General features: G+C 47.8%; 1 protein-coding gene across 1 annotated transcript in view; it reads left to right on the top strand.

The window, feature by feature from the left end:
* Nucleotides 1-26078, top strand: part of HUNK (hormonally up-regulated Neu-associated kinase) — a 131016-nt gene that overhangs the window by 27959 nt on the left and 76979 nt on the right. The window contains exon 2 of the mRNA XM_070785786.1: nt 18389-18681. Coding sequence (XP_070641887.1) covers nt 18389-18681 — 293 coding nt within the window. The remainder of the gene's footprint in view (nt 1-18388; nt 18682-26078) is intronic.

Here is a 26078-nt window from a genome sequence, read left to right as displayed (position 1 = left end):
TTTCTCCTTGCAGTGAGAGGGCTCGCTAGCTGCGGCTCCTGGGCTTAGGTGCCTGAGGCTGTGGGATCTTAGTTCTCCAAGCAGGGATTGAACCCATGTCCCTTGCAGTGGAAAGTGGATTCTTAACCACTGGACCACCAGGGACGTCCCCACATTAGTTCACTCTTGCCCAAAAAATTCACCTCTGCTGCAGGCCATTGAGTAAATGATGAATAAAAAAGTCTAAATTTTAAAAGAATTGTGAACAATGGTGTCCTGGATAGAACTGGGATAATTTCATTCCAGTCTGGCATGGCCACATTGTCAATGTCACCCTCAGTAAATCCCAAAACTCCTTGAAAGTAAAATTTACCTCCTGTCATCAGTAGAAACAGAACTAAACTCCCACTCCCTTCTTAAATGGTCACATTTTAGGAGGGCTTGTGCTTTGAAAAATGTATTAATACTTTGACAAGATGAGCAAGATTTTAGAGAAAAAAGAAATATTTGAGGTTAAGTCTTTCTAAAATTATCAGATTGTATCTAATGGGATGAATGCTGCTGCTGCTGCTGAGTTGCTTTAGTCGTGTCCGACTCTGTGCGACTCCATAGACGGCAGCCCACCAGGCTCCGCTGTCCCTGGGATTCTCCAGGCAAGAACACTGGAGTGGGCTGCCATTTCCTTCTGTAATGCATGAAAGTGAAAAGTGAAAGCGAAGGTGCTCAGTCATGTCCGACTCACAGTGACCCCAGGGACTGCAGCCTACGGGGCTCCTCTGTCCATGAGATTTTCCAGGCAAGAGTACTGGAGTGGGTTGCCACTGCCTTCTCCACATAATATTGATTAAAAATGGTTTCTTCTTTTTTTGGATAGCTGATTTAGATAATGTTACTCTTAGGACCTTGATACCATTTAAGAAAACAAAATGATACCAATGGAAGAATAACCTCTTTGGGGATAGGTGTGAATTTCTCATCAGACAGTTACTGAAAGAGTTTTAGGGCTTCCCGGGTGGCACTAGTGGTAAGGAACCTACCTGCCAATGCAGGAGATGCAGGCGATACAGGAGGTGTGGGTTCGGTCCCTGGGTCAGGAAGATGCCCTGGTGGAGGTCACGACAACCCACTCCAGTATTCTTGCCTGGAGAATTCTATGGATAGAGGAGGTTGGCAAGCTACAGTCCATAGGGTCGCAAAGAGTTGGACACAGCTGAAGTGACTTAGCACAGCACAGAGTTTTAAAGACCTCTTTAAGGAGGATGGAGCCAAAACCCAATTCAGTTCCTTCCTAGAACCATCTCTACCCGTACCCCACCCCTGCCCCCACCCCTACCCCCGCTCCCCACCCAGGCTGAGCAATTAATTACAGCTCTCTGTCTAACATGATTGTGACTATTCACCACAGAGGACTAGATTTTTACATGTACATATTGAAATCCTGGGAATTTTCAACCAGGATTCGTTTCAGGAAATCGTTAGGAATCCATCCTCACATCCCTTTTCTGTCTCTTTATTTTTTGCTAAACTTTAAAGGGACAAATGGTATGGAGTAGAGAATGTAGTTATCTGGTGTTTCCTAAACTTTGTGTATCACTAAAGGCAGCTAAAAAAAAAAAATGACAAGAGAGCTCTTAATTTATCCCTCTCTCCCACCTTCCCCCTTGGGTAAGCTTGTTTGTGTTCTGAATCTGTGAGTTTGTTCATTTGCATCATTTTTAAGATTCCACTTTTAAGTCTTATCATGTGGTATTTGTCTTTCTGATTTACTTCACTTAGATAATCTCTAGGTCCATCTGTGTTGCTGCAAATGACATTATTTCCTTCCTTTTTATGGCTGAGTAATATTCCACTGTATATGTAGCATATCTTCTTTATCCAGTCCTCTGTGGATGAAAATAAATTTCTGTTGTTGAAGCCGCCCCATCTGATGTTGTTTGTTATGGCAGCCCTTGCAAACGAATACACTGGGAGATGTTAATTCAGACGATGGAAAGAACAGCCTGTATTAAAAAGAAGTCCTAGAGCATTCTGGTCTCACCCAGGCGCTATTCTTTGCAGCCCGCGCCCTGCGCCCAAGTGCCTGCAAACATGCGCATACCGCCCATCCAGCCCTTTTGTTACCTGCTTGTGAATTTCTGGCTGGCCCTAAGAGCCTTTATCTGCTGTCAGCGGAAGCGGAGCTTTCAGGATTCCCAGCAAGTGGAGGGGAAGCTGGGAGGATTTATGGTGTCATTGCAGGAACACAAATTCTGCTTTCACGCCGACTGACACCATAAATGGAGGCGTATAAATCAGAGCACGAGCGGGGAAGGAAGACCTAGTTTTTCTCTTTCCAAGGAGCATGGGCGCTGGGGCCAGCCCTGATATTTAACACGTGATTTATGCAGAGAGGAAGGCAGCCTTGTGTGCAGGTGGCGCTGGGAACCGGTCAGCAGACGCGGACTGAGGCCCTCGTGGGAAGGGGCAGCAGCCGTCCGCGGGGCTGGAGGCGGGAGGGCTGGGAGGGATTCCTTGGGTTGGTGGGTGCACAACTATTATTGTTTCTTTTTCTGGAACCACCACATCTTCCCCTGCACCCCCCTCTCCAATTTTCTGGGGCTGGTGAACTTTTCCACTTTGAGCAGGTCATCTCTCTTCTTGAAGGTTTCCATGAGACACCACCTCTCCCCTTGCAGTCCTTCCTTCTTTCCTTTCATCCCTTCCTCTCTCCCTTGCTTCCTACTTTACTCCCTGCCTCTTTACTGTGGTCCTGGCTTCCTTTTTCCCTTTCTTCCCCTCCGTATAAGCGTGGTGCGATTGTTGCTGTTGTGTTTCTGCGAACCCACGGACTGCAGCACGCCAGGCTTCCCTGGCGTGTAATCATGGTGTGATTGATTACTGCACTCATGTCCTTTCCCCACTGTGCTGTCACTATTGTTTGCTCAGTTTTAGCTGCAACTAGGGAACGGTCATTATATGCCAACCCTTGTATGCGGTGTATCCTGGCCACTATCACCCCCCAGTTGACGGATCAACAATTCGAGGTTTATTGAAGTTAAGTTTCTTGCATGGGGTTTCTCAGTTCTAGACCTCAACCTTGGTTTGGCTCCAAAAGGGGTGATTTTATTCTCACTCTGAATCTGTGTGATTGGCATTCTCCTCCACACTGTGCATCTAAAGACCACAAGCATCTCTTCATTCCTTTCTTCGTTCACCAGACCTTTCTGTGAGTGCTCTGTCTCAGGTAGACTATGCTGGGTCCAGGGCTCAGAGAGTAAGTGACTCAGTCAAAGCCGTGGAACCGGGACTGCCTGTCCAACCCTGGCCACCTGCTACATCTGCCTGTTGAACCCTGGAAATGTGCCTGGTGTGAGCTGAGATGTGCTGGGAGTCTAAAATCCACGGCAGCCTTCAGAGACTTAGTATGAAGAAAAGAATGTAAAACAGTTTGCTAAGGATCATTCACAACGTGGAAAAAAATATCTGTGGACAGATGGATTAAGAAAATGCAGCACACATATGTGATGCAGTATTATTGAGCACGAGAAGGAAGGAAGTCCTGACATTTGTGATAGCGTGGATGAACTTGGAGGACATGATGCTAAGTAAAATAAGCCAGACACAGAAACACAGATATTGCCTGATCTCACTCATATGGAATCTCAAAAAAAAAAAAAAAAAAAAAAGACAAATCAAAGAAAGGTGATTTTACCAGAGGAGGAAGTCATGGGGAGCTATTGCTTAAAGAGTAAGGAGCTTCGGTTCTGCAAGATGGAAAGAATTCTGGAGATGGGTGGTGGTACTCTTGCCTGGAAAATCCCACGGACAGAGGAGCCTGGTAGGCTGCAGTCCATGGGGTCTAGAAGAGTCGGACACGACTGAGCGACTTCACTTTCACTTTTCACTTTCATGCGTTGGAGAAGGAAATGGCAACCCACTCCAGTGCTCTTGCCTGGAGAATCCTGGGGACGGGGGAGCCAGGTGGGCTGCCGTCTACGGGGTTGCACAGAGTCGGAAACGACTGAAGCGACTTAGCAGCAGCAATGGTTGCACAACAAGTGAATGCACTTGATACCACTGGATGATGTACTTGATAATGCTTGATTTCATATGAGATGTCTTTTATCCAAATAAAAATAAATGAAGAACAAATGAAATCTTCAGGACTATGTGTCTCACTACGACTATTATATGAAAACATTTAAAGCATGAAGACTTCATTCGACTGACAGCATTCGGGCCAAATGAAAGTTGATAGAATTCAAGCTGGGCAAAATTTTTTTTCAAAAAAAGAAAAAGTAGGTAAGGGGCGCTGCTGTCAGGTCATGAACAAATTTTAATTTCTCCTCAAGGAGTTGAGTTTCTTTTAAACGCTCTGAGCACAGAAGATGGTCATAACCGTCCTTAGAAAGAAAACCCGGGGACTTCCCTGGTGGTCCAGTGGTTAAGAGTATCTTGTGATACAGGGGGTGCAGGTTCGACCCCTGGTTAGAGAGCCAAGATCCCCCTTGCCTCAGAGCCGAGAAACCAAAACATAAAACAGAAGCAATACTGTAACAAATTCAATAAAGACTTGAGGGGGGAAAAGTCGGGATGCCTCAGTGGGTAGAGAAGGAGGAAGGTGGGGACTTGAGGGAACCCCAGGGAATCCTTACGAGACTGGGTCAGGGGTAGTGGAGGTAGGGAGGAAGGAAATTTCCAGATGAGATTGGGTGACTGCTTGCCATGGGGATGGGTTTTGGGGGGAGGAAGGGAGTCAAGTGCTCAGCCAGTTCAGTTCAGTTCAGTCACTCAGACGTGTCCGACTCTTTGTGACCCCATGGACTGCAGGACACCAGGCCTCCCTGTCCATCACCAACTCCCGATGTTTACTCAAATTGAGTCCATTGAGTCGGTGATGCCATCCAACCATCTCATCCTCTCTTGTCCCCTTCTCCTCCCACCTTCAATCTTTCCCAGCATCAGGGGCTTTTCCAATGAGTCAGTTCTTCGCATCAGGTGGCCAAAGTATTGGAGTTTCAGCTTCAGTATCAGTCCTTCCAATGAATATTCAGGTAGGTAGTGATAATGATGGGCTCAATAAGGAGGGGAGCGATTTTCTCAAAAGAGGAGTGTGGCGGGTGTGGTCTTGGAGCAGCTGTGATGGGAGGGTTGGATGCAGGCTGTCTGAGTAGAGTATTCCGTGGGCAGCGGGAAGTTGCTGTTCTCAGCCCATTGACAGTGATGGCTGACAAAGGGTAGTCAAGCCTAACCATCCCATTATCTTTTGGATTCCACGGATCGATTTGCTTCTAGGTGATGTAATTTGAGCCTTCCTCTGTATTGGCCCCAAGTTACATTCTGATTCATTATATGTATGCTTGCTCACTTGCTAAGTCGCTTCAGTCCTGTTGGACTCTTTGTGACTCCACCGACTATAGCCCTTCAAGCTCCTCTGTCCATGGGATTCTCCAGGCAAGGATATTGGAGTGGGTTGCCATGCCCTCCTCCAGGGGATCTTCCTGACCCAGGGATCGAACCCGCCTCTGTTATGTCTCCTGCAGTGGCAGGTGGGTTTTTTACCCCTAGTGCCACCTAGGAAGCCCCATTATATACATACCTTTGGCTGATTCATGTTGATGTATTGCAGACAGCAACACAATATTGTAAAGCAATTGTCCTTCAATTAAAAATAAACAAATTGAAAAAGTTGGGCCTAGTTGGAAGAGAATTGGAGCAGGAAGGGGCTGCTGGGGGATCAGAGTTAAAGGGTAGTTGAGACAAATGGACATTGAATCTTTTAATCAGTGAATTTATTGATGTAGTATATTTGGTGCTTTCAGAGCCAGACGCTGTGGGGAATACAAAGATGAATTACACATGCTCTCAAAAAACTTGTCGTCTGTTGCTGAGCTGGAGCTTTTTGATGCTTTTCCAAAACCAGAGAAATGATTCTAGCATTACCTGTTTTAATTTGTACCTCATCTTTTTAAATTTGTACCTCATCTTCCCTTAGGATTTCTGAGTTTTGGTGAATTCCAATTGGGCAGGGAATTTGGGCTTCCTTTTATCCTTGTGGATCATAAATACATTTTGACGACAAAGGAAGCATGCATACTGTAACTAAGTAGACGGTAGACGGGTTTATAGGAATTGTAACAACTGCACTAGTACTGCCCTTCTTGGGCAGCCTGGCCCATCTACCCAGCTCTCTCAGACATCCTCTGTTTTGCACTTTTCCTCCTTGCAGGAAGCAGTTTCTGGATTCCTACCTGCAGGATGTTTCTAGGGTGTCGGGATGTGACTTGCTTTCTGAGTTGGAGCTAGAGTCAGGGCTCGGAGAGCCTGGTGATGGTGGTTTCAGAACTCCCCGAGGTGGGGGTGGGAGGGTCTCCCAACCCTGGGTTCTGCCCTCATCACCAAGATCAGCCCTAATGAGCTCTGTTGTTTAAACTGGGGAAGGAAGCTTTCCCCCCTCATTTCCACAAAGACAGATTTTAGTGTAGAGTCCCAGGAGGGTGGCTGGCAGGAAGCCAGGGGTCAGAGCTGTGTTGCTGTGTGACATAAATTACAGCAATTAATGGGCCCCCATAAAAGAGCGCGATCTGTGTGTTTGCTGTCCAGCATCATTTCTCCTTGAATTAGAGCAATGCTGAAATTAATTATACAGCCAGCAGAAGATATTTTCTGCTTTCTGTTAAATGAGTATCCTCCACACAGGCTCACGCTCTACTCCGATGCATTAAAGGCGTGAAACCAATTTATTTTCAAAACTTCCTACTGGGTTGTGCCAATCACCACAGTTTTCAGCCCTTTTACACTGAATTCAGGCTTGGGCTGGAGCCTCAGATCCCTCAGCCCCATGCCGATTCTTCCTGAATTTTGGGGCATCCCCTCCAGCTAACGTCTGCTCAGTTTACTTCATCCAGCATTGTCTAGATGGCTATACATCTAGATTTCATTGATGAAGATGAGATCTACACAGCGAGCCAACCTATCACTAATAACTTGCATGAAGGTTCTGTATTGGTCCGCTCAGGCTGCCGTAACAAAGTAGCACAGCCAGGTGGTTGAAATGACAAGTTTATCTTCTCATAGTTCTGGAGGCTAGAAGCCCAAGGTCAAGGTGTCAGCAGGTTAGATTTCTCCTGAGGCCTGTCTCCTCAACTTGCAGATGGCCGTCTTCTTGCTGTGTCCTTGCTGTGTCCTTGCTGTGTCCATACAGACCCTGTATGACTGGTGTCTCTTCCTCTTCTTACAAGGACACCAGTCCTGTTGGATTAGGGCCCCACCCTTATGTCCTCATTTAACCTTTAACTCATTCCTAGTAGTCTCGTTGGGGTTAAGTCTTTAACATAAGAATTTGAGGGAGACACGATTCAGTCCATAACAGGTTCTGATCTAGTTAAAATAGAATCTTTTCCTTCCAGCTGTACTTTCATTCATTCATTCAATCATTCATTTATTCATCCAAGAAATGTTTGTTGGGTGTTGTCTTTGAACCAGAGAATATTCTGGTTGCAGAAAGCATGACAGCAAAGGAGGCAGAGCACTGTTTCTGCAGCACCACGGGTCAGGCAGACTCCACACTCAGTTGATGAGTTCTGTGGGGTTTAAGAGGTGCTGTGCACCATGGGGAGGAATAGACTGGAGTGAGGCTTTGTTGTTGTTCAGTTGCTCAGTCGTGCCTGACTCTGTGACTCCACGGACTGCAGCACGCCAGGCTTCCCTGTCCTTCACTACCTCCCGGAATTTGCTCAAACTCATGTCCATTGACATGCCATCCAACCTCTCATCCTCTCATGCTCACTTCCCCTCCTGCCCTCAATCTTTCCCAGCATTAGGGTCTTTTCCAACATGTGGGCTCTTTGCATCAGGTGGCCAAAGTATTCGAACTTCAGCTTCAGCATCACTCCTTCCAATGAATATTCAGGGTTGATTTCCTTTAGAATGGACTGGTTGTATCTCCTTGTGGTCTAAGGGACTCTCAAGAGTCTTCTCCAGTGGCACAATTGGAAAGCATTAATTCCTCAGTGCTCAGCCTTCTTTATGGTCCAACTCACACATCCATACATCACTACTGGGAAAACCATAGCTTTGACTAGACAGACCTTTGTTGGTAAAGTGATGTCTCTGCTTTTTAATACGATGTCTAGGTTTGTCGTAGCTTTTCTTCAGTGGAGCAAGTGTCTTAAGTCCATGGCTGCAGTCACCATCTGCAGTGATTCTGGATCCCAAGAAAATAAAACCTGTCACTGCTTCCTCTTTCTCCCCATCTATTTGCCATGAGATGTTGGGGACCGGAGTGAGGGTTTGGCTGTTACTAGGTGGGTCAGGGAGCCTGTGTGAGTGGTGCCACCTCAGCAAGATTGGAGGTGAGGGTGAGAGTCTGTGGCCGGGGTGGAAATACCCCTGTCTCATCAGAGGACCTACAGGGAGGCCTGTGGGTGAGCAGAGGGGCTGAGAGGGGGCGGCAGGGAGATGTGGTCAGAGAAGGAGGCAGGTGCATGATGCATTCTCCAGGCACCTTCAGGACTGTGACTCTCTGGGAGAAACGGGGATTCTGGGTGTGTCTGGTTGGTCTTTGCTTTAGGGGGGCTTTCTTCCCAGATGGAGCTAGTGGTAAAGAATCTGTCTACCTGCCAGTGCAGGAGATGTCAGAGACATGGGTTCAATCCCTGGGTTGGGAATGGCAACCCACTCTACCACTATTCTTGCCTGGAGAATCCCATGGACAGAGGAGCCTGGTGGTATACGGTCCACAGGGTCGCAAAGAGGCAACTTGGCACACACACCCTGTCCTTCTGGAGTAGCTATTCTGGAAAAGATGCAGATGGCTCAGACAAGGTGAGGAGCGGGGAAGGGTGCCTGGCAGGGGCACAGCCCAGACACTGGGAGGGAGGGACTTAGGGGGTACAGGGGGGAAGCAGGAGGCTCCTTCTGCGATGGACACCAGGTGCCCAGATGGCACACTTCACTGCTGGTCATGGCTGTCCTTCCAGCTCTCCTTCTCCTTGGTGACTTCTCCCAGCCAGGCTCTCAGGAAGGGAGAGAGCGCTTTCTTCAGCAGGACGGCTGGGCGCCTCCAGTGGAGCAGGGGACCACAGTCCACCCCCGTAGGCTGGCAGCGATCCTGAACTTCTCTCTGTGCTCTGTCTCACCCTGAGAGGGCCCACCACGGCTGCTGTTTGTTCCGCGTCATCTGATCTCTGTTCTAGTGTGAGCATCTCGTGTCCGCTGTCTGCCTTCTGTCCAGGAACCCACAAGGCTTGCGCGTTAACTGGGGAGGCATGGAGCATCCATCTGTCCATCCTTTCTCCCTTTCCCTCCCTCACTCCCTTCTCCTCTCCTTACCTTGCACAAGCCTTGGCTGTGTCAGTGGCCCTGCACACGTTGCCTGAGCCTCTTCTGTGTTCCTGACACTGCCAGGCATGGGGCGTGGAAGAGTGAGCTCTGTTTGAAGTGACGGTGGGGATTGGGCTCTAGAAGAAAGTGAAGTTACTCAGTCGTGTCTGACTCTTTGCAACTCCGTGGACTGTAGCCCGCCAGGCTCCTCTGTCCAGGGGATTCTCCAGGCAAGAATCCTGGAGTGGGTTGCCATTTCCTTCTCCAGGGGATCTTCCCGACCCAGGGATCGAACCCGGGTCGTCTGCATTGCAGGCAGGCTCTTTACCATTTGAGCTATTCTACAAAAAGGAGGAGGCTTGAAAAGCGGTGAGAAGGGTTCAGCAGGACCAATCCCCAAATCAGGGAGCACTTTGTGCCATGAAGAAGGAAAGCCCTAATGGAACCAATGGAAAACCAGAATGGAGTAAGGGGGTTGTGGATTGCTGTCATGGACGGTAGAGGGTGGAGGGCGTGGTGCAGCTCTAATTAGGCTGGTTAAGGAAGTCTCTGACCTGGAGACTTTTGGAGAGGGGGTAAGAGTGGGAAAGAGTGTTTCTGCATCACAGTCACACACGAGCTGAAACCACATGCACAGGTGGCGTCACATTTTGTAATTTTCATGGTCGAAGGGAGGGCTTTGGTCAGCCTGTGTTGAAGCTGAGAAAGTGGAGGGGAGGTGTTGGTCAAGTGGCCAGCTTACCCATGGCAGGCATAGAGATGAGCCACTGTAGCAGGCGGCTGGGACCTTTTTCTTTTATTTCTTCCCCTCCTGTCCTTGCCCTGGATGAACCAAGCACAGTGCTGGAAGGTCAGACAGCTGCCTTGCTGGAAATGAGAGTGGAGGGTGTGCCCCACCATTAAGAGTGTCTGTGATGGGTGTGACAGCTGGGGAATTGCAGGGTGGCTTGAGCCAGTCTGGGCCAGAGAAAAAAATTGTAATCTGAGGTCAGAGAGAGGAGTTGGGAGTTGGGAGTTGCTCTGACCGAGAGCCCTGTGTGGGAGGGAATTCCAGGCAGGGGTGGGAGACCTCCAGAGGGGATGGTGGTGCAGCCAGTGGGGTGGGGGAGGAGAGGGTGTGCGGAGACTTTGAGAGGTGGAGGTCCTGGTGAATAATTACGTGTGGGACTAGGGGTGTGATGGATGGAGGAGGATGCGTGGCTGGGCTTCAGGGACACCTGTGGAGAGAACTGCTTCAGGGGGAGTAGGGGGAAGCCATGGGTTTGGGGAGCCAGTGTGTGTGTCAGTCACTCAGTCGTGTCTGACTCTGCAACCCCATGGACTGTACCCTGCCGGGCTCCTCTGTCCTTTGGATTTTCCAGGCAAGAATACTGGAGTGGGTTGCCATTGCCTCCCCCAGGGGATCTTCCCCACCCAGGGATTGAACCTGGAGTATCCTGTACTTGCAGGCTTTACCTCTGTGCCACCTGGGAAGTCCTTGGGGAGCCAGAGGACCATTCACATGGAGATGTCCCGGGCAGTGCTTTAGGACAACCACGAGGATAGGGTGGGGAGGGAGATGGGAGGGGCGTTCAGGATCTGGGAGGGGGGATGGGGACACAGAGGTCTACCTATGGCGGGTTCACGTTGATGTATGGCAGAAAGCGGCAAAATATTGTAAAGTAATTATCCTCCAATTTAAAGTGAATAACTTAAAAAAAAAGTTTGGGAAAGAGGTGTAAGCAGGATGTAGGTGGTGGGACTGGTCATTAAATGGATGCTCGTAGGCATCTGGGAAGTGGACAGTACATTGCTAATGTGAGGAGGGAGGCGGCCTGCGGCGGCAATTTGGCAAGATCAGGCTAGGAGGAAAAGCAGGAGGCTAGGAGGCAGAGTGGCCTCACAGACTGGGTGGTCAGGACGCCCTGGGGACCCTGGTGAGGACCTCAGGGAGTGGCGGGGGTGGGAGCCAGGTGGGGGGCTTCCTGGCTTCTGGTTCTACACACTCTTCCTACACAAAATACACAGACCCTAACACTTATTGAGGGCTTCCAGGAACGTTCCCAGGGCTCACCACCGCATAAGGTAGGCACTTTGATCGCCCCTCCGTTTTCTGTAACAATGAGGAAGCTGAAGCTTAGTGCGGTCCAAGGCACCAGGCGGGAGGGGCCGGCTTTGAAGTCCAGGCGCCCAGCCTGGGAATCTGCATGTCTGGCTGCCATAGTCTGCCACCCTCTGAGTTGCCAGCATGTGGAAAACAGCAGGAAAGGAACTGTCAGACCTGACCCCAGCCCTTGGAGGATGGACGCTCACCCTTGGTTCTTACAGTTGTGCTCTTCTGCAGGGTAAGGGCATCTCGTAGGATTGTGTGATGCTTGGGTGGTCGATGAGTCTGCTCGGGTAGCCACAGCAGAAGATCACAGACCGGGTGGATTAAGTGACAGACATTTATCTTCTCACATTTATGGAGTCCTGAGTCCCAGATCAAGGTGCCCGTAGGATTGCTTTCTCATGAGGCTTCCCTCCTTGGTTTGTAGGTGGCCGGCTTCTTGCTGTGGCCTCTTATGGCCTTTCTTCGTGCAAATGTGGAGAGAGAGAGAGGTCTCTGGCATCTCTTCCTTTTCTTATATGGACACCAGTCCAATTAGATCAGGTCCCCACCCTTAGCTGAAGTTCCAGTACTTTGGCTACCTGATGTGGAGAGTGACTCATTGGAAAAGATTCTGATGCTGGGAAAGATTGAGGGAAGGAGGAGAAGGGGGCAGCAGAGGATGAGACGGTTGGATGGTATCACTGACTCAACGGGATGCGAGTTTGAGCAAACTGTGGGGGACAGTGAAGGACAGGGAAGCCTGGCGTGCTGTAATCCATGGAATCACAAAGAGTTGAACGTGAGTGACTTAGTGACTGAACAGCAACAATAACCCCACCTTTTGGGGCCCGTTTAACCTTTTTACTGCATATAGCTCTCTCCAAATAGAGTCATATTAGGGGTTAGGGCTTCAGCTATGAATTTGGGGGTGTGGTGTGGGAAGGGTGGAGACGATTCAGCCTGTGACAGATGGTCATCCTAAATCACTATTAAAAAATCTGAATTATGGCCACCAGTAGGCCTGAAGATCCATGTCTCTTTCAGAGCGTACGCTTGGCGTGTATAACAGTGTCAACTATATTTTAGGTGCCTTAATAAGAGTTTGCTAAAGAAGAAAAGATTCACTCGAGTTTAACCTAGTATATTTATTAAGAAACCAACATGTCCTGGAAAGAAAGCTGTTCTTGGCTCATTTTTACGTAAAAAGAAAATTCATTCAGATCAGAGCCTCCTGTTCTCCATGCATTCTGATTATTTAAAACATCACGAATAAAAGTGCTTTGATTAAGGGAAGGCTGAACGTTCAGAAACACATTGGACATTGTATAATGGCTGAAGCATATATGCATGTTTCTGTGATATTAAAGACTAGTGTCTTTGATCAGTGCTTTCCTTCCTCTCCGTCATATGAAGATCCATTTTACATCTGCCTTTTCATTTTGGAGATTGGATACGTGACCCATCCTTGATGTATTTCAGAGGAATGAATTTTAAAGGCAGTGAAGGGTGATCCAGGATGAAGGGATGAATTATTTTAAATCCTGTTAAGTCTGATCCTATGTAGGCAATCTGAATGAAGTCAATATTTAAAGGAGATGAGAGAGTAGACTAATATTAAACCACTGCCTTTGGATTTAAAAGCAGCTCTGTTCCAGAGAGTTCGAAACACTCAAATGTGATTCAAGCCGCTGCTGCTGCTTCTTTTTTTTTTTTTTTTTTAATATGCTAAGGTGACAGGTCAAGGCGATGCTTTTTTTTTTTTTTCTTGGCTGAACTAAGTTTTGAATGCTCTTCACCCTCTACAGGTGGCCTCAGTGAAAGCAAAGCAGTAATGATTATAAGAACATCTTTTTAAGGAGCTCTTACTAAGTGCCAGACATTTTACTGAGTGCTTTGTGAACATCATCTTTGCACACCCATGGGTCTGTGGAAGTGTGTGCTGAGACTGGGGCCACACGCTTTGTGCATCCCTCATTCTAAGTAAAATTCTACATTGGAATTTTTCTCCTAAGACGTCACAGGGGTCATTAGGCATGAATGCCTTTCCGCAGCTAGCCCCTCTCTGGAGGAATTAGGATAAGCGTGTTTCTCCTTCTCCTCCTTCCCCGTGTGGGAGGGAGCCGGGCTTCCTGTCCCCACAGACCAACCTCTTCCTTTGCTTTCTGAGGATCTCCTTCCTTGCCATCACCCCTTCTTCCCTGCATCTTCTGTTTCTCTATACCATAGCTGCTGCCGCCTCATCTTGGATCTATTCAAATTTTTTTTTTTTTTTTTGCCTTGGGATATTTCCTTTTCTTTTGTGTGAGCTTAGCTATTTAAAAGTTTGCTGATTTTATGCACTGAGAGGTATTTATTTATGTATTTATTTTGCAGGAGCCTGGGAGTGATGATGGGGTGGGAGTTGCCATACTGCGATAAGTATGGTGTCTTAGTTAATGAGAAGCTGATGAATGATCAGTTTCACCTGTGGTCCACTGGTGTGTGTTCACCTCTCTCTAGTAATTTCTCAGACTTTGCTACTTACTTGGAAATGTGGGGGCAATCCTTGAAAGCAGATTCCTCTGTAAAATTTCAGGAGGCTATGCAACTTGAAGCCATCAGAAAGTTGGAGACTTTGTTTTATTGACCTTTCGCAGCAAAACTTCTTTCCCCATATGCTCAGGATGAAACTCACAAACTCCCCTGACAACACCTCCCATCCCCCACCCCACAGCCCATTCACAAACTCAGAGACCATGTTGGGAGTTCTAGTCTGGTCCATCAACTTGGGTCCTCAGTCCGTCTGTGCAGATTTAATTTTACTGTTTAAAACTGTCCTGACTGAAGCAGTTTATCTTTTCAGCTAGAGACCCATCATCACACTGGGCTTCCCCTGGGTAGAATTAGTGCCTATAAATCTCTGATTACTGTCAAATTAAATTAGATGCCTCCCTTTGCTGATCATTGATCACTGCCAATTCCTTAATTTCCCATTCATCCCCCCACCCCCATTTCAGTTGTTACAGACGAAGTTGATTAAACAGTTTTGTGTAATCAAGAATGTCATTCCATCTTCAGAAGTATTATCAATACAGAGTTTACAAGTTTAGCAATGCTTACAAGTGAAGGTGTTTAAAAATAGAGAGGGGCCTTTATAGGATAGCTTCTCTAGGCGGGGCTGCCGTAGGGTTCAGGGTTTTCACAAAGGGACTTTGAGAATCAGTAGAACTTGGGAACCAAGATGTCAGATGATGGTGGAGTGGACCCCTGATGTGTTAGTTTCCTGTGGCTGCTGTAATGCACAGGCTTCCCAGGTGGCTCTAGTAGACGTGGGTTCCATCCCTGGGTTGGGAAGATCCCCTGGAGGAAGGCATGGCAACCCACTCCAGTATTCTGGCCTGGAGAATCCCATGGACAGGGGAGCCTGGTGGACTGCAGTCCATAGAGTCACAAAGAGTCGGACATGACTGAATCGACTTAGCACGCGCACACACATGCTGTAATGCGTTACCGCAAACTTGGTAACTTAAAACAAAAGAAGTTTATTCTATCACAGTTGTGGAGGCCAGAGGTCCAAAGTCAATTTCACTGGACCAAAGTCAAGGTGTCAACAAGGCTGTGCTCCCTCCGATGGCTCTAGGTGGATCCCTCCTTTGCCTCTCCCAGTGCCTGGTGGCCGTATTATTCCATCCCTGCCATCTCTGCCTGCTTCACCACTTGGACTTCTCTGTGTATTTGTGTGAAATCTCCCACTGCCTCTATTTTATGGGGACACTTGCGGTGACCTTTAGCGCCACCCAGATAATCTAGGTTAATCTCATTTCAGCATCCTTCACTTTTTCCAAATAAGGTCACATTCACACGGTTCTAAGCATGGGGGCTTAATGTCTTTGGGTGGCCATTATATAACCTACTCCAGGCAATGAAAGAGCTAAATAAATTATCCTCCTAATAATTGTGTGCTCTGTTAAGAAAGGCAGATCGTATTACTGCCGGGCTTTCAGACTGTTGTTTATTCACAGTACTTTTAAGAATTCCACTGCCAAAGGGTGTAATTTTTAAAACGTTGCAACATAGAGTTGAGCAGACAGAATCTAATTGTACTTTTCAGCATTCCTCTTTCTGCCCCCACAAGATGATGGATATATATTTGTGTGTGTATTTATATATATGTGCATGTGTTATGCATATATACATATATTTTGTCGCAAATGAATACAGTTTTTAAAGCTCTTGGCTTTGTATATACTGAACTGGTAGACCAAACTGCAGCCCACTTCTGTGGGCAGATAGCATCAGCCTCACGTCGCCCTGGGATGTTGCAGGTTCTGATTTATCTGGTCTAGTGGCTGATTGTCTCGCTCTTGGTCATATCTGTGGTTTAAGGGCCTGATAATCTCCATTAAAATGGGCGAAGGTGGTCAAAAGGTACAAACTTCTGGTTGTAAGATAAATCCGAAGGATGTAACAGGCAGCCTGGTGACTGTAGTTAGCAATGAAAGTGAAAGGAAGTGTTAGTCGCTCAGTTGTGTCTGACTCTTGTGACCCTGTGGACTGTAGCCCGCCAGCCTCCTCAGCTCATGGGATTCTCCAGGCAAGAAGACTGGAGTGGGCGGCCGTTTCCTCCTCCAGTAGTTAGCAATACCATATTGTATGTTTGCAAAGCTGCTAATATTGAAGATCATAAAAAGTCTCATATACACACAAGTTTATAACTATAGTGATGGATGTTAACCTGATTTATTATGGTAAACACTTCCCAATAGAGACATACACCCAATATTTATGTTGCATACCTAAAACTAATACAATGTTATATGTCAATTACATCTCAAATTTTTTTTAAAAAAAGACTGTTCTAGAAGAAATGATAAACTGTTTATAGCTAGATTAAGCTATTTTCAGCTAGTTTTGCTTCAATGATTAAAAAAAAGGTTCACTGATTTTCTTGTTAGTAACCTGTTGGTCACTCATCATTTATAAAGTACTGTAATGTGGCAAAGTGGGGAGTGGTCCCTGTGTTAAGGGGAGGGATTGGTGCTCTAAATGGTATCGCAGGTGGTAGGTATGATGGGAGCATACGATAGGAGTGTTAAAGAGACTTTCTGGGAGAAAGGTGGGACTGGAGTTAGTGTCTGAGGATTTGAAGGTGTAAAGAGGGTGGAGAGTAGTGTGGTCACAGGGAGTGAGGAGACCTGCTCTGGGGAGCTCAGAGTCTGGGCTGAACAGTGGCAGGAGAAGAAGCTTCAGTGCTGGGCTGAGGCTGTGGACCTTGCCCGATGGGCATCAGGGAGCCCCCAAAGAGCTTCAAGCAAGAAATCAGAGTTCTGGACATCAAGGCAGGGCAGAGTGTGAATTCAAGGGGCCGGGGTGAGTATCAAGGAAAAGAGGCAGGACATTGATGTCATAGTCCAGAGCAGGGGTGGCCAGACTTGTATTTTTATCACAAACTTGTCAAGAAAATAACATTTGAAACTGACACAACAGTGTGAAGCAATTATCCTCCCGTTAAAAAGTTACAATTTGAGTGGTGGTTGCCAGGACCTGGGAGGACTTAGGATAGAGGATTAGTGTTAAAAAAAAGAAAAGAAAAGAACATTTGAGCCCCTTTGTACAAACACGTATCTGCCTGTCTGTTGTTGTTCAGTTGCTCAGTCGTGTCCTGCTCTTTGGACCCCATGGACTGCAGCACGCCAGGCTTCCCTGTCCTTAACCATCTCCTGGAGTTCACCCAACTTCATGTCCCTTGAATTGGTGATGCCATCCAACCATCTCATCCTTGGCTCCCTCTTCTCCTGTCTTTAGTCTTTGCCCAGCATCTGTCTATCTATCATCTATTAATTGTTTACTAATTAATCGGTATCACACTTCTGTACACTGAATGCATTATGAAGCAGTTACAAAATATAATTACAAAAAAAAGAAATAAATAGAAATGAAAGGTCCAGTGTTTCTGTCCTGCAGCCCAGTGGCTTGACAGCCTCATAGAAGAATGAGGCTTGGGTTGCTCGAGTCTTACACAGACTCAGGGCATCTGAACGCTGGGAGGCAAGGTCCCAGATGAATGCAGCCTGGCGTGGGGACAGAGAGGAAGGAAAAGTGAGAGAGAGGCAGTGAGCACAAGCAGACGATGAAGTGTCAATGGCTGGTTGCCTTAGAGAGGAGAGAAGACATAAGTAAGAAAAGAAGAGGGCAAAACAGTGTTGTGTTTTAAGGCTGGGTAAGTGAATTGGCAATAGCCGACGAAGGAAGGGTAGGAAGGTGGAGACTTGGGCAGAAGTCTTCTCTCCCCTTCATCCCTCCATCCTTATTCCGTTCTCCTTTCCCTCCCTTCCTCCTTCCTTCCTTCCCTTTCTGCAAAGCTGGAGGGTCTATACATGTGACGTGTTGATTGTAGGGGAAGTGACCCAGGAGGGGCATCCAGGTGGCAGCGGAGATGTGACTTTGGAGCAGCAACAGGTTGGGCCTGACTTGGGGCCAAGAGTACCTGCGTCGTGATTCAGAGGGAAAGAGGTGACCACTGGAAGCCAGGGGCAGCCAGACCTGAGGGCCCGGTGTGGAGCACAGAAGGGTAGGGAGGAAGGGCAGGGCTACCAAATCCCTGGGCATTGCACCCCTCAGCTCCCTAAACACACCCCAGAACTGAAGATGGAGGCAGATTTGGCTGTTTCAGAAATGAAGGCCTGGGGGGACCCAACCTGGAGCAATTACGAGATCTGAGCGAGGTGGGGTGTGGGAGGGGAGGGGTCTTGGCTGGAGGTGACCTTGGTGTTTTCTCCGCAGGATAAAACACCAGGTTTGACACTGACTCTTCACTGAGCCTTCCAGACTTCTTCGAGCTGGCCTGAGTGAATGACATTCTCTTCCTTCGTGGTTGACTCTTCCGGCCTTTGCTGATGTAACATTTTTCTTTTCTCCCTGGATGCTATTTCAGATCAGACTTTGCTCCTGGTGCGGAGAAGGAGCGATGTGTCTTCCTAGGGTTTTGTGGCTAGTCAAGGGGGTAAACTTCGCCTGCAGTGTCTGGTAACAGCCGCGTTCCTGGTGTCTCCTTAGGTGGCCATCAAGGTCATTGACAAGAAGCGAGCCAAGAAAGACACCTACGTTACCAAAAACCTTCGTCGAGAGGGACAGATCCAGCAGATGATCCGCCATCCCAACATCACCCAGCTCCTCGATATCTTAGAGACGGAGAACAGCTACTACCTGGTCATGGAGCTGTGCCCTGGGGGCAACCTGATGCACAAAATCTACGAGAAGAAGCGGCTGGAGGAGGCAGAAGCCCGTAGATACATCCGGCAGCTCATCTCTGCGGTGGAGCACCTGCACCGGGCCGGGGTGGTCCACAGGTAAGGGCCGCGCCGTGATGCTGGCCACCAACTCTGGGCCAGACGCACCGCTGCAGTGCAAGTCAAGCAAGGCTGAATCCATCCTGGCTCTGACCTTTATATACTTATGTGACCCTAGCCTGGTTACTTAACCACTCTGAACCTCAGTCTCTTCTTCTGTAAAATGGGAATAATCATGATACTCATCTCATAGTTGGTATAAAGGGAAATGAGTTGTTATACGGAAAGAACTTGGAACTGCGTTTGGTATGTAATAGGGGCATTTTAAGTGTTGGCTGCTCTTGTTATTATTATTTCCAAAACAATAAAAACTCTTGCTCAGGTGCCCGAAAGAAGCATCAACGTTAAGATGGCATGAGACTGTTTTTTAGCAATGCTTGATGGTGCTTTCACTGTATTTGCTTTGCATATGGTAGTTGCTTAATAGCTGTTTTATTCAATGGAATTGAATCACTACATGAATTGTGAACTTGCCTTTGAAAGTGAGGCTTGTTCCCCATAACTAACTAACCTTGCAAATAATTATGAAAAGCAAACTTTTTTTTTTTTTTTTGGAATAGCCTGTTCCCTCCTGAGGAGGAGCTTTGCAAGCAAACTGAATGGAGACAGAATTCTTGGCAGTGTTGCTGTTGGTGGTAGGGGCCGACTTTTAGTGCTAGACTAAAATAAGGTCAGTGCTGCTGCTAACTCGCTTCAGTCGTGTCCGACTCTGTTTGACCCCATAGACGGCAGCCCACCAGGCTCCCCGGTCCCTGGGATTCTCCAGGCAAGAACACTGGAGTGGGTTGCCATTGCCTTCTCCAATGCATGAAAGTGAGAAGTGAAAGTGAAGTGGCTCAGTTGTGTCCGACTCTTAGTGACCTCGTGGACTGCAGCCTGCCAGGCTCCTCCGTCCATGGGATTTTCCAGGCAAGAGTACTGGAGTGGGTTGCCATTGCCTTCTCCGAAAATAAGGTCAATAGAATATAGTAAAATTTAAAAAAATGAAAGTGTCCTCTTTTCCTCCCGAAAAAGTGTTGACTTCATCAATAAATGCATACTTCTTCATGGAGTTATAATTAATAATTACTCTGGGTTGTTGAGAAAAATTAGGGCTCATGTTTAATTGATTCTCATTTAAAAAACCAAGATCAAGGAATTATATAGATATACACACACATATGTTTAAAAATTTTGTATTGAGATACGGCTCACATCCCATTAGTTATCATTTTAAAGGGTACAATTCAGTCATTTTCAGTATATTCAGAGTTGTGCAACTATACTCACTGCCTTAATTCTAGAATATTGCCATCACCCCCAAAAAGAAGCCGGGTGCCCACTGGCAGTCACTCTCCATTCCCACCCCTCCCATCAGGCCCTGGTCATAACCACTAGTCTTCTGTCTGTCTCTGTGGATCTGCCTATTCTGGATCTTGCATATAAATGGAAACAAGACATGGTCTTTTATGAGTGGCTTCCTTCAGTTAACTGTACCAATGGGCTTGGCCAGGGATGCTCTGCCCCTTGTGCCTGAATCTGGGACACGGTAGGGAGGTCTTGGTGGAGGGGGCAGGGAGACACTGAGGGGAAGTCCCAATCAGATTGGGACTCACTGTGGGGAAGTCTCTGGTACAGGGGGAACACTGGAGGGAGGCCCCAGGCTGGGGGTGGGGGACATAGATGGGGCGGAGGCCCGGGCTTGGGGGGAACTGGGGGGAGGGGGAAGTCCCAGCCTTGGAGGGGAACTGGGGGGAGGGGGGAGGTCCCGGGCTGGGGGAGGGGGGCACTGGGGGAAGTCCTGGGCTTGGAGGGGACCTGGGGGGAGGGGGGAGGTCCCGGGCTTGGGGGGGAACTAGGGGGAGGGGGAGGTCCCGGGCTTGGGGGTGGACTTGGGGGAGGGGCAGGTCCCAGGCTTGAGGGGGAACTGGAGGGAGGGGAGAACTGGGAGGGGGAAGTCCCGGGATTGGGGTGGGGGGGGGACTGGGAGGAGGGGGAGGTCCCGGGCTTGGGGCGGAACTTGGGGGAGGGGGGAGGTCCCCGGCTCGGGGAAGGGGCACTGGGGGGAGGAGCCAGCCTTGGGGCCAGGCCCCATTCAGGCAGATCATTTCCTGGCTAAGGTAAGAAAATCTCTCCATGAACGTATTTTTAGTCAGACACACTGTTAACAAATCACGATTCATCAGAACTCTTCTGAGTTTTGATCAGCAAGGAAGGGAACATTCAGAAATTGTAAGTGAATAACCCTATTTTTGGCTGTTAACAACCCCCTTGTGTAACCTGCGGTGTCAGAGCTCTGCCACGATGGGGTACATGATGATCGTAGGATGCCTGGTTTGGTGATGAAGACGACAAAGGCAGAAACCTCGCGAATGAATCAGCTTGGGTTACCCACTCCGCTGGTCATGGAGGAAAAGAGAACTGGGGGTGGAGCTTTCCGAGGGACTCAGGGTGTTATTACACGGGTTTCATGCTGTCAAAAATCAGATGCGCCCCGGCTCGGAGCTTCCGGGACAACAAAGGGAAAGCCAGCGAAGGCTGTGCACTGCTTGCTGGTCTCTCCCGCAGGAAATTCTCAACAACCCTTTTAAAGTAATTTTAACAAAATCCAGTCCTTCTCAGCGCAATTACTGTCAGAACGTCAAAGGAATGCATTTAATAATGTTTTGATAGCAACGAGGGTGCGCTTTTTCTCTCTCTGATCTCCGGCATTCCATTTCGTTCCCTACCTCTTCGGAAATATATTCATCAGCCAGTAGTGGCAAAGGCTCAGATCTTTTGAAGTTAGGGAAGGCTGGAAATACAGGTGCCGTTTTGGAGGAGTTCTTCATTTTCTCCTCTAGAAATCTCCTTAATGAGTGTCAGCGCACGTGGGCACAGGTGATTAGGTGGTGGAGACATCACAGGAAACTGTTTCCAATATATTCCTGGGTGGCTGTATCTGGAATGTCTTGAATTTTCAAAGGTTTTGAGTGTCTCACTTCTAGCAGCCATAATCTGGTAATACACTGTAGCCTTTTTTAATGGTGGAGAATTGTCTCCTTTATGCTGCAGAGGTGGAAAGAATTCATAAATTATTTCAAGGTTGGGCTTCCCTGGTGGCTCAGATGGTAAAGAATCTGGCTGCGGTGTAAGAGACCTGGGTTTGATCCCTGGGTTCAGAAGATCCCCTTGGCAACCCACTTCAGTATTTTTGCCTGGAGAATCCCATGGACAGAGAGGAGCCTGGTGGGTTACAGTCCATGGAGTCGCAAAGAGTCGAACACGACTGAGGGACTAACATACACGCATATTTCGAGGTTAGAGTTTTCAAATGAGGAAGAGAGTTTAGATAGCATTTCAGAGATTTCCTGGTGTCCCTAGTGGGAAGATTTCTGAGCAAACAGATTGGATCATCCAAAAGGATTTAGGATGAATTTTGGTGGCTACGTTATATGATTTAAAGGGCTTTAGGTGATGTATGTTAGAGGCTGCTTTAAAAAGCATAGTTCCTGATGAGTCTGATACTGTATCGTCATATCATCATCAGCTTAATGCCTGGCAGAGCCCTCATTTCCTGTGAAATTAAATCTAAATATTTAATTATCGATCCAGAGCTATTTAAATATCTTTTAAAGGAAGTGACTCTTTAAAAATCATGTAACTATTACAAGTAGAAGGGAAAAAAGGAAACCAAACGTCTGTAAAGTAGATTTCCTTAGCTGGCAGAGGACTTCATTTAAAACTGAACCTGGGCTTCCCTGGTGGCTTGGTAGTAAAGAATCTGCCTGCCAATGCAGGAGACATCAGTTTGAGCCCTGATCTGGGAAGATCCCACGTGCTGCGGAGCAACTAAACCCTCGAAACGCAACTATTGAGCCTGTGCTCTAGAGCCCATGAGCCACAACTACTGAGTCCGTGCCGCAGTTACTGAAGCCCAGGTACCCTGGAGGTGTGCTCCCCAACAAGAGAAGCCCCTTCAGTGAGAAGTCCGCGTGTCACAGCTAGAGAGTAGTCTCCTCTCGCCACAACCAGAGAAAAGCTCTCACAGTAACAAAGGCCCAGCACAGCCAAAAATAAGTAAAGTTATTAAAAAAAAAAAAGACCTGCCATACACCTTTCATGTCATCTGCTGCAGCAGTGGGGTTGTTCACTTACGCAAAGTTAGAATGTGGACCTCACATCTTCATTACACCCTCTGAGGACTGCCTGAGATAACTTTGGGTTTAAATTCTAACAAGGGTTTCTTTTTTCCCATTTTTCTTTTTCTCAACTGGGCTCACACCAACATCTGATGACTTTTCTATCATACAAAAAGCGTCGACCTTAACATCCATCATCAGAAATGCTGATGCCGAGAGGCTCATTTGAGATTCAACTGTTTGTTCAAAATAACAAAGTCCAATCAAGCTGCACAGACAAAACATACCCGGGTAATACAATACCGCCATCCCTAAGCAGGAAGAGACAAGCAGGACTGGGAGTGAGAGAGATGCGTGATCAAAGGGACCAGGCGCCCGTGTGTCAACACGGCTGCTCCCAGAGCCGTGACCCCAGTCACTCATCAGGGCTGGGAAGGGGCCTTCTGCACTCTGAGGAATGCCGGGCAAGAGAGGGGACCCTTCTTTGTTCTCGTAAGCCTGACAAGAAGCAGATCCCACCTGTGCTGATGGGGTTTTACGAAGTTCTTTTACCTTTTTGGTTTCCTTTGGAGAGGGGAGAGAGGGGAAGGCGGATGAGAGAGGGGTGACTTCTGCTTTACTTGGGGGGAGGGGACTATTGGAGATCGCAGGGCCTGAGCACATATTTGGAGACACTGGTTATATAGATCAAAGTTTCTTTTGTTTAATGGGGACTGAGAAAACATGATAAAAAATGTGGGATTTCACAAAGCTCTAGCCTGACAAGTTTGTGAATTGGGTTGCACCGTGGTCAGCGTGTGGATTCTAAGCCAGACTGCTTGTATCCATGTTCTGGGTCTACTTCTGAAAAGCTGCACTGGGCAAATCTCTCAGGCTTTTGTGCCTCACTCTCCGGAACTACACAAGAGGGGTAAGGGATTATCCACTTCATGTGGTTGTTGTGAGGATTAAATGACTCAATTCCTTAAAGTGCTTAGCTCGAGACCCTCAGGAAGTACTGAGGATATGTATGCTGTAACTACCACTGAGCCCACCTCATTCGTTTTATCTGTGGAGGCCGAGTCCTGTGCGTTCAAGGCCCCAGAGCTGTTCTCTGCTTGTGTTGTTGCTTGGTGGTGTCCGACTCTTTGCGACCCCATGGACTATACAGTCCATGGAATTCTCCAGGCAAAAATACTGGAGTGGGTAGCCATTCCCATCTCCAGGGGATCTTCCCAACCCAGGGACTGAACCCAGGTCTCCTGCATTGCAGGCTGACTCTCTACCAGGTGAGCCACCAGGCTCTTGAAATCTTCGGCTGAATTGTCTTCATCCTTCAGGTCCCAGCTCAGAAGCTCACCTCCTGCAGGAGTCCCTTCTCTGGTCATAGACTCCCCAGCGCCTTCTATTTTGTTTTCCAAGTACTTTTCACAAGATTGCTGTTGTTCAGTCACTAAGTTGTGTCCGACTCTTTGAGAGTCGGACACAACTAACTCCTTCACTAATGCCAGGAGCTTGCTCAAACTCATGTCCTTTGAATCGGTGAGGCCATCCAACCATCTCATCCTCTGCCACCCTCTTCTCTTCCTGCCCTCAGTCTTTCCCAGCATCAGGGTCTTTTCCAATTAGTTGGCTCTTCGCATCAGGTGGCCAGAGTATTGGAGGAGCTTCAGCTTCAGCTTCACAAGATAACTGGCTTGTTTCCTGTCTGGCTTTTGCACAGACCACCATCTAGCCCAGCGCCCAACCCAGTTCAGACACAGTAAGACTCTGTTGGATGAGTGAAGGGAAATTGAATGAATACAGTTAGTGTCAGAGTTAGCACTGGGATGGAAGCTTTCTGGTCTCCAATTCATGTTCTTTCTGGAATATTCCATATTCTCTGTGGAATTTTAAGGGTGTTTCTTCATTGACTTCCATTTTATTTAGTTTTCAGGTCACATTTTGTTGGGTGACATCTTTTTAGTGAATGAATAGCTCTTCCATTGTATGAGCAGAATTTGTTTCTGGAGCATTGTAGGAATTCAATAAAGGTTTCATTTTGAATAAATAAATCGGGTTACATGCTTAATACATTATTCTTGCATTTAACCAAATTGCTCATCTTATAAAGAAATCAAAGATTAAAAAATCATCTGGTTTTTAAAAAATTATTTATTTTTAATTGGAGGGTAATTGCTTTACAGTATTGTGTTGGTTTCTGCCACACAGCAACATGAATCAGCCATAGGTATACATATGTCCCCTCCCTCTTAAACCGCCTTCCCGTTTCCCACATTTGGTTTTAATACAGCGCTTTTGATGATAAAACCTAACTAAAAAAATATACAAAAAAACAAACAAAAAAACTCTTGTTCACTGCAAAATGCCTGTTGCCTTGGGGAGTTATGTGCTTTTCTTGAATGCTTTATTCTTAGCTCATTACTAAGATCCATCTTGTGGCCGTCTCCGCAGGCACAACTTTCTCCCCCAGACCTAGTCCTCTCTGAGTCTGATCCAGGCTCCCCATCTCCTGTCTCGGGCCCCTTCTATCTGACCTTTCATTTGCCTCCCAAGCCGGGAAAGATTGAGGGCAGGAGGAGAAGGGGGGTGGGCAACAGAGGATGAGATGGTTGTAGGGCATCACCAACTCGATGGACATGAGGTTGAGCAAAATCCGGAAGACAGCAAAGGACAGGGAGGGCTGGCGTGCTGCGGTCCGTGGGGTCGGAAAGAGTCGGATGGGACTGAGCGACTGAACAGCAACCACTGTCTGCTTATCACCGAGGGAATCGCTTATCTGAAATCTGTTTTCCAGTCTCCCCTTCACTGTGTCTCAGAACCTTTAGCTTCGTCGCCTCCCCTGCCGCACCGGCGCCTCACCTAGTGTCTGTCAACGCTGGTGCAGCTGCGAGGGCCTGTTTCTGTCATCCTTGCCTGTCAATCAACCCTGCCAGGTGGCCCCTCTTAGGATTCCATTTTCCAAAGAAAGAATCAGGAGCTCAGAGCGTTTAAGTGACTCTTCCAGGGCGGCTCCGCAGGTCCATTCGCGAGCCCCGACCTCTGGAGCCTGTCTGCCCTACTCTCAGGCTGCCGTCCTGGCCCAGGTTCACCCCCCTCCTCCACACTAGGCCTCCACCAGCTCTCCCCTGTCCCTCGCCTACAGCCCTCTGACCTCCTCTCCCCTCCCTGGCAGCCTCCGCTTTATGCCCCTCTGTTCCTCCCCTTTCAGAGAAGGCAATGGCACCCCACTCCAGTACTCTTGCCTGGAAAATCCCATGGACGGAGGAGCCTGGTGGGCTGCAGTCCATGGGGTCGCTAAGAGTCGGACACGACTGA

The sequence above is a fragment of the Bos indicus genome, chromosome 1, assembly GCF_029378745.1.
Source record: "Bos indicus isolate NIAB-ARS_2022 breed Sahiwal x Tharparkar chromosome 1, NIAB-ARS_B.indTharparkar_mat_pri_1.0, whole genome shotgun sequence".
Classification (NCBI taxonomy): Eukaryota; Metazoa; Chordata; class Mammalia; order Artiodactyla; family Bovidae; genus Bos; species Bos indicus.
The sequence above is the reverse complement of the archived record's forward strand: the minus strand, read 5'-3'. Positions and strand labels throughout refer to the sequence as shown.